Source organism: Rhinolophus sinicus, linkage group LG12 (assembly GCF_036562045.2).
Source record: "Rhinolophus sinicus isolate RSC01 linkage group LG12, ASM3656204v1, whole genome shotgun sequence".
Taxonomy (NCBI): Eukaryota; Metazoa; Chordata; class Mammalia; order Chiroptera; family Rhinolophidae; genus Rhinolophus; species Rhinolophus sinicus.
The window spans coordinates 14,504,571-14,517,943 of record NC_133761.1 but is presented as its reverse complement, the minus strand read 5'-3'; the positions used below and the strand labels follow the sequence as shown (position 1 = coordinate 14,517,943).

General features: G+C 40.9%; 1 protein-coding gene across 5 annotated transcripts in view; it reads left to right on the top strand.

Moving 5' to 3' along the window:
• The window catches only part of COL14A1 (collagen type XIV alpha 1 chain), a 224,969-nt gene that overhangs the window by 196,885 nt on the left and 14,711 nt on the right, over positions 1–13,373 (top strand). For all 5 annotated transcript variants that reach the window (XM_019716589.2, XM_019716514.2, XM_019716662.2 and 2 more), the window contains exons 43-45: positions 5,098–5,133; positions 6,170–6,236; positions 9,424–9,612. In XM_019716589.2, the coding sequence (XP_019572148.2) occupies positions 5,098–5,133; positions 6,170–6,236; positions 9,424–9,612 (292 nt within the window). The remainder of the gene's footprint in view (positions 1–5,097; positions 5,134–6,169; positions 6,237–9,423; positions 9,613–13,373) is intronic.

Genomic DNA, 13,373 nt, shown 5'->3' with positions numbered 1-13,373 from the left:
ACCCCTGAGCTGAAGGTGTAGGAAGAGCAGCGCCTGCAGAAGATAGAATTTCAATGGGATCTTGTTGCAAGGTGGGTGTGATTTCCCCCCACAAAGATGGGATAAACAGAGAGCAAATACAGGGCACCCCCTCTCTTTTATACATTTTACTATTTTTCAACTCTTTCTCTGGCTTCATTGCCACGGCCACAATTTTATTTTAAGCCCTCTTCATTTTTCACCAAGATTATCACAAGAAACTAATTGGCCCTCTTGTCTCTGCTCCCGCCCTGGTCTGGACCATTACCCAACTGCCAGGAGATCTTTCTAGTACTATTCTGATATGTCATTCCCTGGCTTGAATCTCCTCAGTGGATCCCTCTCCCCAGAGGATGGGTGCCAAATATGCAGCCAAGTATACATGGCCCTTCTTCATGACGGACCCAGACTTTCCCTTCCAACTTGATCTTGCATCATGCCTTCACTTGGAGTTGAGTCACGCAAAATTATTTAAAGCTCCCCAAATATATGTTTCACAATTCACTTTGTTTTATTTTTTATTTTATTTTATTATTTGCCTTTTGGGAGGCTCTTTTGTTTGTCTGGGCTGCTTTCTCCTCCTTTCTCCACCTGGTGAGCTCCTGGCTATTTCTCTTTAAAACTGTGCCCTTTCCGTGTGAGGTCACCCTCCCCTCCTCAGGCTGAGATAGTTCATCTGTCGGTGTCCATCTGGTCATGAAAATGAGAGTCCCTTGAGGGCAGAAATGTTATCATACTCATGTTTTCATTCCTAGACCCCAGCCTAGTATCACAGAGGGTACTTACTAAGTATTTGTTAAAAGAAAGAGAGAACGAGGATTTATCCGCAGTCTAGTTAGGCTGATGGTAAGGGGAGTATTAGATAATTATTCTTACAGATTGGGGGTCAGACCATGGAAGACCTTTAGAGCCAAGCTAGGATGTTTTGATTTTAGTTAACAGACATCTTTAATATGTGGGACTTGGACCGTGAAATTATTCCTCTTCCCTTCAGCATTAAAATTCTGTGAATCTATGAATGTAGCTACTGTATTTTCTTTTCTTTACATTTCAAGTGTTCCTGAAATTAAAGGAAAATGTGCCACTTTTTTTCTGGCACATACATCTGCAGGGAAGATGTATTTGCCACAAAGCATACTTTTGTGGACTTACAGGCCTTCATTTGCTCAGGAATTTTTATTTTGTTTTTGTTTTCCTTTGCAAAAATCAAAGGAAGGATGTCAGAGAGTTGGACTAAAACTAACTTCTTGCCATACAGATATTTCATTAAATGAATCTTTCACTGAGACCGCCGAGCTCTGTGCTGTAGCTACTTAATTGCAAGCATGGTGAGGCTGAGGCTGAAGAATTTCAGGCCTGATTAAACACATCCATCCCTGGTACCAGAAGGTGCCAACAGCTGCTGCTGCCCCCTTACCTTATCACTCAGGTCTGCGCTATAATTTCTGTTTCTAAGTCTGAAACATTTCAGACAAGCCCATTTAATCAATGATAACTAGCCTGGGAATGTCAGATAGTGTATTGGTTCAGAACTAAAAATACGATAAGATGGATTTTAAGAAATGACTCAAGTTGCAACCTAATTTTGAATTACTAGAGTTAGGTCGGGGGACATGTATGTTTGCTTTTTTATTATCATTTAGCTAGTGGACATATTATCTTCACCTGAATAGAAGTTATTATTGACCAGCAAGTTTGTTGAGCGGTGTCTTCCGTCCTGGCAGCTGTGGAATGAACTGGGGATTCGGGATCCCAAATGATTGGGTTCAGGCCCCAGCTTTTCTGTTGTTTTTTTCTTGTGTGACCTTAGGCAAGCTGTTTAACCTCTCAATGCACTACTTTCCTTCTATGTACAACGGAAATAATATCTCATATGGTTGTTACACAAAATAAATGAGTTTATCTTCAAGGAGTCCTAGAAGATTAAATGAGTTCATCTTATAGGGCTGTGAGAAGGGTTAAATGAGTTAATACCCTGAGAACAGGGTTTGGGACATGCAAAAAGCTGCTTAATATTAACTACTAGTATTGAGTTTCTTAATATATTAAAAATGTGAAATATTTATTTGTTTTGGTATGCTGAGTTTTGGTTTTGTTTCACATTGAATGCTTGAAAAGCTGGTTCCATTAAGGATTTATTTTGTGGTGACATTAGCAGCTCTGTTCTCCAGTAAGACCTACCAGAGGCCATTACTGCATCTTTAGGGATTGGTCCAGTTGTGAAGCCTAAGAAATGAGGGAAGCGGACATGGCCTGTATATTTATTTCCCCAAGGGGGAGGGAGGGTGCCTTGTAAATCTTTTGCAAAAAGTTTATATAATGAAAATTGGGTACTTTTACCAGAATCAACTCTTTTTCTAATGATCTAGATGCCTGGATCCTGAGTATGTCAAATATTTTTCTTTCAATCAAGGCAGTTAAAATGAAGCACAGATTGGCTTGCCACCCATGCTTGAAGTGAAATTCAGCCATTCATTCATTCATTCAACACATATTTTTGAGCACCTGACATCTTCCAAACATATTCCTTGGACCTGGGGATAAGTTCATAAGCTAGACAGAATGCCTTAGTGAACTTCTACATTGAAAGAAATCACAAATAGCGAGGATCTGCTTTCTTTGTAGAGGCTGAGATACTTCTTGCAAGCCCAGCTTTGGTATTTTTCATTAGTTTCTGTCCCTTGTGTTACCTCGTTCCAAATAATGACTGCATTATGAGATACTAGCATGTTAACCTCATAAAGGACCCCAGAGACCATTTAATTTAATGGCCTCATCTTACAAAGAATCTCAGAGAGTTTAAGTGGCTAGCAGATCCCATGTCTTATATCTTTTTAACCAAAATGTTAGTATAAAAATTTTCAAATGCATACAAAATTGAAATAATTTAGCGTGAACACCCATATACCCAACATTAAGATTCTACCATTGTGTGTATGAGTGAGTGTATATATTTTTTAATTAAGTTCTCTTGCGCTTCGTTGGTTATCAATCTCATGTGTAATATTGGAAAATTATCTTACAACACACTAAAGGGTAGATTTACACTTACAGTTGAAGTCAGTGAACTTTTTCTTTTCATTTTATTAATGAAACAAAAGGAAATTCAAGGCCAGAGGAAGAAGACAACTGTCCTAGGTTTACAATAAATATATTAATGTAATATTGGACTTAGCTGAATGGTTGAGTGACTATTTTATGCAAGAAACAAGCTTAGTGGTTTGGGAAACATTAAGATAAATGATGGTTCTCAGTTTTGGAGATCTTGCCATCTACATAGGGAAAAGAGAAATCCATTCACTGACGTGTCGTTAAATACACACAAAAAATAAAAATTTAGTGTCAAATAACTGATGCTCTAAGTACTGCATTAGAATATTCCTACTGTTGATCCTTAATTGACAAGATTTATGCTTAATACTTTTCTCACATGCCACATTTTCATACACTGAGTAGACCAGGTCTGTGGGCATGAGAAAGTATAATTTTGAGGAGTAGGAGACAGGGAAGTCGGGGCAAAATAACCAAACACTTTGAAGTCGAGGACTTTGTGTTTGTCACATGGATGTCCACGAATCACTGAGTGATTGTGAATAGAGGAAGAGCTGCCACGAGCCAATAGTCACTGAGATTTCTAAGTTGTATGCTGTTGGCATTTGAGAAAGATGAAACTAGTGCTTGTGTGGAGGGTGAACTGGAAGGGGGGTCTTTAGTTAGTTAGGGAGGTTAATTAGAAGGAAGTTGCAGATGCTCCAGTGTGAGATGGTGGGTTAATGGAAGAGAAGGGATGGATGTAAGAGAAATTACAGTGCAAAAAGTGTGTGTGTGTGTGTGTGTGTGTGTGTGTGTGTGTGTGTGAGTGTGTGTGTGGAATAGACATGTAAGAGGCAAAGGAAGGAAGGAGAAAGGAAAGAACCAGTAGTGGGCTCAAGCTGACTTGTACGTGCTTGGTAGGGCAGGTGACGTGCTTCTCTGCCCTTCTCAACTCCACCTTCAGTGGCAGCACATTTGCAGCTTGAAATCAGCTCTTGTAGAAGTATTTATATCTCCAGTAGCAGCAAACACTACAAGTCCGGGCATTTTATTTTTCCAGAGAACCAGTTTATGTCCACACCATGAAGTGAACCCAGAATTTTGAGTTTAGGTGACTGTTAACTGAATAGAGATTTTGGAGACGATGCTGAGTTTGGTTTGGGACCTGTTGAGATTGTAGTAATGACTGAGAACAGTCTTACAGTGTGGCAGATTTCATCTATAAATGCCATCCACTATCCTTTTCGTAGAGACTATAAAAATGTTGTAAATGTTATTACACTGCCTCAGAGTTGAAACAAAAAAAGATGAAATTCTTTTAAAGACACATGTTTTGTATTATAAGTGTGATTTCATTGCAGAAACATTGAAAACACCATTGTTGTGTTTTTTTTCAGTATAACAGTTTGTGGTAATGGTAAAGCTTCTTATGGGTCAAAGAGTAGCTAAGCTACAAAACAAAATAATGATTCACCTGAGAATTCATGTTAACAGGAGCTCCCATGGTCAGGAAGAAAGAATTGCGAGCTGTTAGTCTGGATGGAAGGCTGAGGGGGCTGTAGGATTTCACAGACCTCATCTCTTCTTTGAACTCTTAGGTTAGAAGATCTTTTTCTTCCTTGAGAGCTATTTTAAAAAGTAAAATAAAATTGAAATAGTTCAGCTCTTCAGCAGAGATTTGTGAAATCAATTACGAAGAATCAGTAGCTATGATTCCTAGAGTGGAGTGGAGTGTGGAAAGATGCGAACAACCTATTCAATGAAACTGTATGTTTACAAAGCAGTGTTGCTGCAGGAACCTGGTTTTGTATTAAAATATACTGTGTCTGTGCATTAAAGGGCCAGAGGTGTCCCGTGTTGAGAGCTATTTCTATTTGGTGGGATTACAGATTGCTGTTTGTTTATTCCTGGTGTCGTGTGTCTGTTTTTTGCTGCAGAATTACTAGAGCTAAGAAGCATGTCTTAATAAAACAGGAAAAGAAGCACTATCCTTGTGCTTGGCTGAGGGCAGTGTTGTAAGTAACTTGACAATGTAACATTTTACAGGGTGTTCCCGGAGCAAAGGGAGAGCGAGGAGAACGAGTAAGTATCCTGTCTGTCACTGTTCACCAGCCAGAGCTGGTCGTACACCTTTCATTGAAAAAACCTGACAAAGGGTGACCATGTACTATCGGGGTTAGTCATCGCTCTGAGACCCTTCCTCCTCACGGCACCCCCTCTTCAACTCATTTGACCCTGAGCCTATTTTTAAGTTTCAAACACCCTGTGGGAAGTCAGGGGAGCTGGTTGCTACGTAGTTGCAGATCTGCTGATCGTCCCCCTAGATGACCTTAGGTCCATTTCTTTAAGGAAAAATGGAGAGCATCAAACTCATGTAACTCACAAAGTGGATCTGATGAAGTAATTATATAATGCATGTGAAAAAGCTTCAGGAAAGTAACAGCTCTATACATACACATGCCAAGGAATAGAGTGGGACGCGTTTTTTGTTGTTCTTTTATTCTCTAGTGTTGGCACCCAGAAAGACAATGCCTGGCATAGAATCAAAGAACTGGCTGTGAAACTTAAATCAGCTTATTTTCGGGGCCTCATCTCTCCTTTGAGAAATTGTGCAGCTGCTAATATAATTTTGTTGTCGGCTATCGTAGAAACAGCCGTGACCTTGGGCACATCCAATTACCTCCGTGAAAACTGGGGCAATGTGTTTAACTCTGTCCATAAAATGGGTTTAACACCTTTCCTCTGAGTTGTTATTCGTATTAAGTAAGCCACTGCCCGAGAAAGTGCTGTATTTTATAAGCTCTGAAGAGCTATAAATGAGGCACTAAATATATATATATGGGTATGTTTCAAAACTATTAAATGTTTTAGAATCTGGGACCAAAAGTGCTTACTTGAGCTTTTTAAGCTAATACTGGCTCTCAGGAACCTTGCACCATGAATGTCAAATTGCTTACTCCTTCTCTGCCTGTACCATGGCGGTCAATCCTAGCTGTTGCTCAGAGCCAAAGAGCCCAGGTGGGAGCAATGGGTCAAGTCAGATCTCCATCCCGGAAGTCCTGCCATGTGCCTGGGCTTGTGGCTGAGAGTAGGCATATGCTTTTCTTTTCTCCTTCAGGGTGACCTGCAGTCTCAAGCCATGGTGAGAGCAGTGGCACGTCAGGTGTGTGAACAGCTCATCCAAAGTAAGTGCCTTAGAGTCATAGATGTTTACGTTAGTCATCCAAATGGGAATCGGCCTTTTCCATGTTCCATGAGTGTGACAACTAAGGAAAACACCTCTAAAGCTTTGTGTTGGTGCAGACATGTAAGCTTTACAGGTGGTCGTCAGTAATCCACCTAAGAGATCATTACAGGTTACCCTTAATGTCTACATTGATGGTACAGATGCCAAATTCTTCTGGGGCATCTGTCCTAGAGCTCTCTGTTTGTCCAAATAGATTTAACTTGGCTGCCCAGATCAAACCTTTTATTCCTTCCTCATCTCTCTAAATGGATGGGTTTTTTTTCCTCAAGTACTCAGCAGTTGAACGGTACCAGACTAAGGCATCAGAAGCCACCTTCAAAAAGATGATTCGTAGTGTTTACTTTAATTAACTTACTAGATTTAAATCAATACCTCCTTCTTACCCATGTCTTTTGGTTAGCTCAAGGTCCTTTCTTTTATTCTTTAAGGTTTATGCCAAAATACACACACACACACACACACACACACACACACACACACACACGGCCAGTCTTCATGAGATAGTCGATAGGATACTTGTGCTTGCTTCATGCCAAAAATTACACTGGAACACACTTGATATGACACCCATCTCATCTTCTTTTTTTTTTTTTTCATTTTAAACCTGAACTTTTTCACAGTTCAGTGTTACAATTACTGATTCCTGCTCATTCATGTCTTACCCATCCATTATGCACATTTCCCTACTGGCCGTTGACTATATACAGAGGATGCCAAAAAAATGTATGCACATTTTAAGAAAGGAAAAAAACTATTAAAATTGTAATACTCAATATATACCGATGAATAAAAGTTACGTTTGACTTCTGCAATTACAAGAGGTGCTCAAAGTGGTTGCCATCAGCGTCCAGACACTTCTGATGACGGTGAACTACTGCGTGAGCAACGTTGACCGAAGTATCCACTTGTATACATTTTGTTGCCCCCCCCCCACATATGTTTTATCTCCATAAGCCTAGGGTTACTAGTGTGGGCCCTTCTCTTTGCCAGTAATCTGTTCCGTTCCAGGAAGCTCTGAGGCCAAGGAGAGATGAAATATGTCTCTCTAACCCTGCCAGCTCTGGCCTGACTCTGCTGTCAAGCTCTCCACCCCATGGTGTCCTCTGCTTCCAGGGCTGACATTACCAGATTGGCTGCCTCAACAGCTTTGCGGTTATATTTAATTTAACCCAGGGAAGTTTAGGAGTCCTCTAACTGTGCAAGAAGGCCCTACCGGTTAGGTCCAAAATTCCGTCTGTGGTAGATAAAACCAGATCTCTCCTTGGGGAAGGCGTGGAATAAAGGTCAGCATGAGCTTGGGAGAGTTTTCATTCAGACACAAATCAGAGGGCGAATGAGTATAAAGCTACCATCTTCAGACATAGTAGTAATGCTCCCTGTATTTTAACTTTATTCCGTTTTATATTATATTACCCAAACTAAATGTATGTGTGGGAGAGAATTTACCAGTTAAATGAAACTGTGTTAAGTTTAATGTCAAAATGAGATCTTTAAAAACACAGTAAATTATAAAAGGGAAATCAAACATTAAGTAGCGTACATCAACTAACCTGTATCTTGGATTATTTGGTAGGTTTCCCATTTAAAGTATTCAATGTAAGCAAGCAGATTATTTTAAGGGAACCAAAGGGTTAAATCCTAACATGACTCATTGACCACAGCATGTGGGAGATTTTGCAACAGTTGCTGTCTTATTCCCTTGTATAATAAAAATCTTGTATAAATATGTGATTATTTAAAACATGCCCTAAAAATTCAGAGTTCAAAATCGAGGTTTTCTCCTCAGGAATTCTCAGATTCTTGTGAGAATGTCTTCTAGGAAATGGAAGCCCACAGAGGGTGATACAAGAGAGCTGAAATAGGTCTGAAATAGGAAGGCTCTGCCTATCAAAGCAGGTGTGAAAGAAGTGGAAGAGATTGGACACAACGTTATGTACAAGACCCCACGGACCCAGAGGCTGTATTTCTGACATCTCGACCATCTTCCCACACACTGCTTCCGGTTTCTCTGGGAAGCTTCTTTTATTCCTATGCTTCCCCTCAGAACTTGATTTATTAGTAAGTGTATAATTCCTCACACACTCAGTTATCTGGAGTGTAATCCAGAGGTGATCAGAAGAATTATGCTAGGAAAGGTTTATATGGGAAACTGTGAGTCCAAAGTGATGACAGCTAGAGGAATGATAAAGGACATCCCCCTGGTCAAAGGCAGAAGCTGAGAAAGTAGATGTGGAAATGTCTGGCCCCGCCCAACATTCATAGACAGACATGCCAACTGATGGCTCCTGAGTCAGCTGGATGCCAATCCTTGTTATAATCTGAAGAACTAGGAACATTGATGCTTAAGAATACTTCAACATATGTAGAAAGAATCCCTCTAAAAATGGTTACTATTCTTTTATGTAAGTTGGAATGTTTGAGAAGGGATAAGTAATAGTTATCTAGAAAATTCATTTATGTGGGAAAATCTTGCCTCCTGATGATGCTAGAAAAATGAGGCATTATGGTATCAAGTAGTATATTAATCTGTACTTCTAATTATTAAGATACATTTTTCCAGGCATAACTGAGTTTAGTGATGGTGGAAGAGAGAGCCAGATTTGTAAAAAAATAAAGCTAGTGGGAGTTTCTGCAGCTGGGACCCAAGTAAAGGTTCCTGCAAAAAGGCTTGGCAGCAGAAAGATGAGTTGAAACAGAGCACTTGTGTGGGGATTTGTGAGCAAGAGGGTGGAACACACTTTGTGGGTTGGAAAAAAGACAAACAACTTGGGGTGAAATTGCTGAAGAAAAGGGGCAACTAGGAGAGGGTTTAGGGTTCAGATAATTGCTGGGGGTGAAGATAAAATGTATGGCTTCTGTTCAGCGATGTTTACTGAGATGCGGACATGAGCTTTGGAATTCCAAACACATGAGATGCAACTTGAGTATAATCCAGCTGTATGTATCAGCCAATGTAAAATGTAAAAATTTTCAAGTTGGAAATCAACAGATTTCGGAGGGATGTGATTTTTCCCCTTGGTGGGTATCTAACAGAATTGTTCGGAGCCTTGACGAATAATATCGCTAGTCCTCTCTGTCTTTGTGTGACTGTTGCCTGACTGCTGCCTTTGTCCTTGGTGTCTCAGGTCACATGGCCAGGTACACAGCCATCCTCAACCAGATTCCTAGCCACTCCTCATCAGTTCGGACGGTCCAAGGGCCTCCTGGGGAACCTGGAAGACCAGGCTCACCTGGAACCCCTGGTGAACAAGGACCCCCAGGTACCCCAGGCTTCCCAGGAAATGCAGGTGTGCCAGGGTCCCCAGGAGAACGAGGTAAGCTGGGCCACTCCCCTCACTGCGCGCAACGAAGCAGAGCATAACAGTGGGGCTTATATAATGATTAAGTCCAAAATAATGGACCTAAATGAATTCTACCCCATCTATTCATCAGCTTTTTATTTATCCCCAATGTTGAGAAGAATGAGTCACCTACAATGTTTATCAAGAGCCATATCTGCTTGTATGAAAAAGGACAACCCCCAAATCACCGCAGGTGTAAATGAACGGCTAGTTTGCTGACAGCAGGGATCAGGTCTGGATTGCTTTGCACTGAAAAGGGAATAACTAGATAATTGTTGCTTTGATTATGACCCAGGTCTGATTTTTCCTTTCTGAGGATATTTCCTGGGCCAGGGCACTCAGCCAGCAGATGTAGTGATGGGCATAATTCCTTCACAGGACACAAAAGATCTGGCAGCCAGGATGGTGGCCACCTGTCAGTGGGGCATCCTCTAATGGTGTCGGTGATGGGTCAGCTGTGACTCAGGTAGCACAGAGCCAGTGCCTGAGTCACCCTCAGCGAGTCACAAGTTGACTTTGTTCTTTTTGGAAGTCCTATCCTTGTTCTTGCCAGGCTGATTCTTTCTTGCTTTACCAGCACAATTGAATGCTTAGACAAGGAAAATCACCCAGGCGCTCTCAAACAGTGGTCCAGACAACCCTTGAAATACAAATTTCCATGGCATAATTTTTTTACCTATGTATAGGTATATATCTATATACCCCTAAAGAGTACAGTAGACAAGTAAATTTCACAAATAACATGGAGGAACATAAGACAGAAAAAGCGATGCCCTTTGAGCATCCAGGAAGGTGATTTAACTTGGTCACCAATTGAGGGGTGTGGTTTTGGGGTTTCAGGTTGGGGTTTGTAGGCATACAACTCCAAAATTTTGGATCACAGGAACCATCCTGCTAAAGATTTTCATGTTTACATGTGTATCCGTAACAGCTGAAATTCACATCTGGTTTATTTCGTACAAAAATCAACACATATTTACTGAATGCAGGATTTATGTAAGGCTTTTGGCTTGGCTCTGTGTGATGTAATACTATTATTATGGCTTTCACTTTTAGGCACTAACTATATCTGCCAGTATTGTGTGCAGTGCTATATACACACGTTCTCATTTGGATAAAAGAGGAGACATAGTTTGGATGAGGTGAAGCGATAACTGAATATGCAAATTGGGAGGTGATAAATACTAAGCGAGTTATGTGGAAAGTACATGTCGGAATTTAGTGGAAAACATCACTGCGGCCTCTGATAAGAAAGGGTGCCAGTATTTATCAAGCAACTCTTTGGTAGACTATCAGTTGCTCAGCAAATTATTAATGCTCATGAAAACATTATGAGATCAGCATTGGTCCCGTTTTTAAGGTGAGGAAACGGAGGCTGAGCTCCACGGTCAATTGTCCAAGACCACACCACTGAATAATAGGGGACCAGAGTCCCAGTCCAGGTGTGCATGATTCCAGAACACCTGTGCTTGTTCTACACTGTCCTGTTGGTACCTGTGAAGTCCTTGCTGAGCAGGGGTTTCACAGAGGAGAGGTCTGAACTGTGCAGGGCCTGGTGAACCCTGTTTCACGATGACTCCTAGTAACCACACTTCAAAACGTGTGAATTACTGGATGGATCAGAATGTCTTATGGGCTGTGGTTATACTGTTTGCAAGCTCTGCTGTATTTGGATAGCCTTGGGCATCCGTGACCTGGCAAATGACCAGCTTGGAGGTGACTCTGAGTGATCAGTTGGGTAAATAGGAATGTGATAAAAACATTCCTCATGGTTACACATTTTGGCACTTGACAATTCTTCTAAGATTCTAGCATGTCCCTAGGCTATATGCGAGTCTGAGTAGGGGAATTACTTAGAGGGAAACTGGGCGGGAATCTGGCCATTTGGGGTGTACCTATAGTAATTATACTTCTGTTGTTCTATCTCACCCTGGGGGCAAATAGGGGAGAAACCTGGAACAAGGCAATTCAATCTTGTTTTACTTCTCTTAGAAGACACACTATTGTCACCTCGCTATTTGTGATGCTGCTTTAACTGGAAGAAGCATGATGAGATGGAAAGAATGGGGTTTGAGGCATCAGTCATATACGGATTAAGATCCTAGCTCAGCTACTTACTAGTTGTATCAGTTTAGCTGCTTGATCTTACAACGGACTCCTTCTGGATCTTCCCTCATTTATCTAAGCAGCACTTACTGCTCATGTACTGCATGTAAGCCAAGGTGCTGGGTGTCAAGGACATAGGGGTAAACAGGACACGTATTTCCTGCCTTTCACGTACCTAACATGGAGACAGATATTAAACAAAAAATGAATAGTTTAATTTCCGTTGTTGTAAATGCTTTTTAAAAATGCAGGATGCTATATGAGCATATAAGAGGGGCCTCTGACTTAGTGTGTCAAGTCAGTGATGTTGTAGCTGAGACCTAAAAGTTTAGGACTTTGCCATAATAATAAGAGAGTCAGAAGAGAGCATTCTGTGCAGAGACAGCCATGGCATCTGCAAAGGTCCTGAGGTGCGAAAGGGCTTGAAACCTGTAAAGCCATCGTTCTCAACCCTAGCAAATACATTGTCTCCTATTTGTAACAAATAATTTGCAACATCTCTTCTACTGTCCTAAAGGGAAGTTCATAGATAATAAATATAACCTACCTTCACACGCAATTAAAAAAAAACACTAGAGTGCCCTCTAGTGTAATATAAAACAGAGGGAAGTCATTTATACCCAAATAATTGATGCCGATATGCAAATTCTTGGCATGACTACACTGGAAACATAATGAACAGGTCAGAAAATACTTATGTTTAAGACTTACTAAGAATGCAACAGCTACAATGCAAGGCTGACATAGTTGAGTTTTATCAATGACTTAGTCTTTCTGCATTTGCCTCCATTGTGTTCACAGTGAGGATCTACTAAGATATCAAATACATCCCTGGCATTATGCAAATAAATGCAAATTACCTTCTCCTACTTTTTCAGGAGCATGTTCCAGGGTTAACAGATCTCTTGGTAGGGGTGGCTGGTTAGCTCAGTTGGTTACAGCGCGGTGCTAATAACACCAAAGTTGCCGGTTTGATCCTCACATGGGCCCCTGTGAGCTGTGCCCACCTTACAAAACAAACAAACATAAAAAAAAACAGATCTCTTGGTTTTCCATTGTATTTTTTTCTTACTAGGGCCTTCTCCAGAGACGCCTTCCAATACTGACTATCCCCTACCACCAATCAACGGTGGCAATGTCTTTCACTATGCCAGTGCCTGGAAAAAGTTGAGTGGAAATGCCTGGGAGATGTCATTCCAAAGACTTAACACATTGGAATTTACTGGTTCCTGTAAATGTCGTTAGTACTTTACATTTACTCTCAGAATCAAATATTTTGGGGGCCAGGAGCTCTACTCACTCCCATCTTTTAGTGAGGATAAAAATAATAATCGGGTTGCAATGTCATCTTTAATCGAGAAAATTTTACAATTAGTTTGCCACCCAGATTGATGTTTCTTGTTCTTTGAAGATACAATCCCTGAGGGACTTTTGAAGTTGGAAAATTATTCCCCTTTAGCTTTCCCTGCCACAGACAACCCAATTTCCAATGACCGAGTAAAGAAAGGCAAGGTTTCAGGATCAACTTTTATCAACCCTAAGGCTCTGTAGTTAACTTGAAAAAGATGGGCTTTCTTTCAGCCAGAAAAAAAGGGGATGGGAGAAGGAGGAGAAGATGAATCACAGCT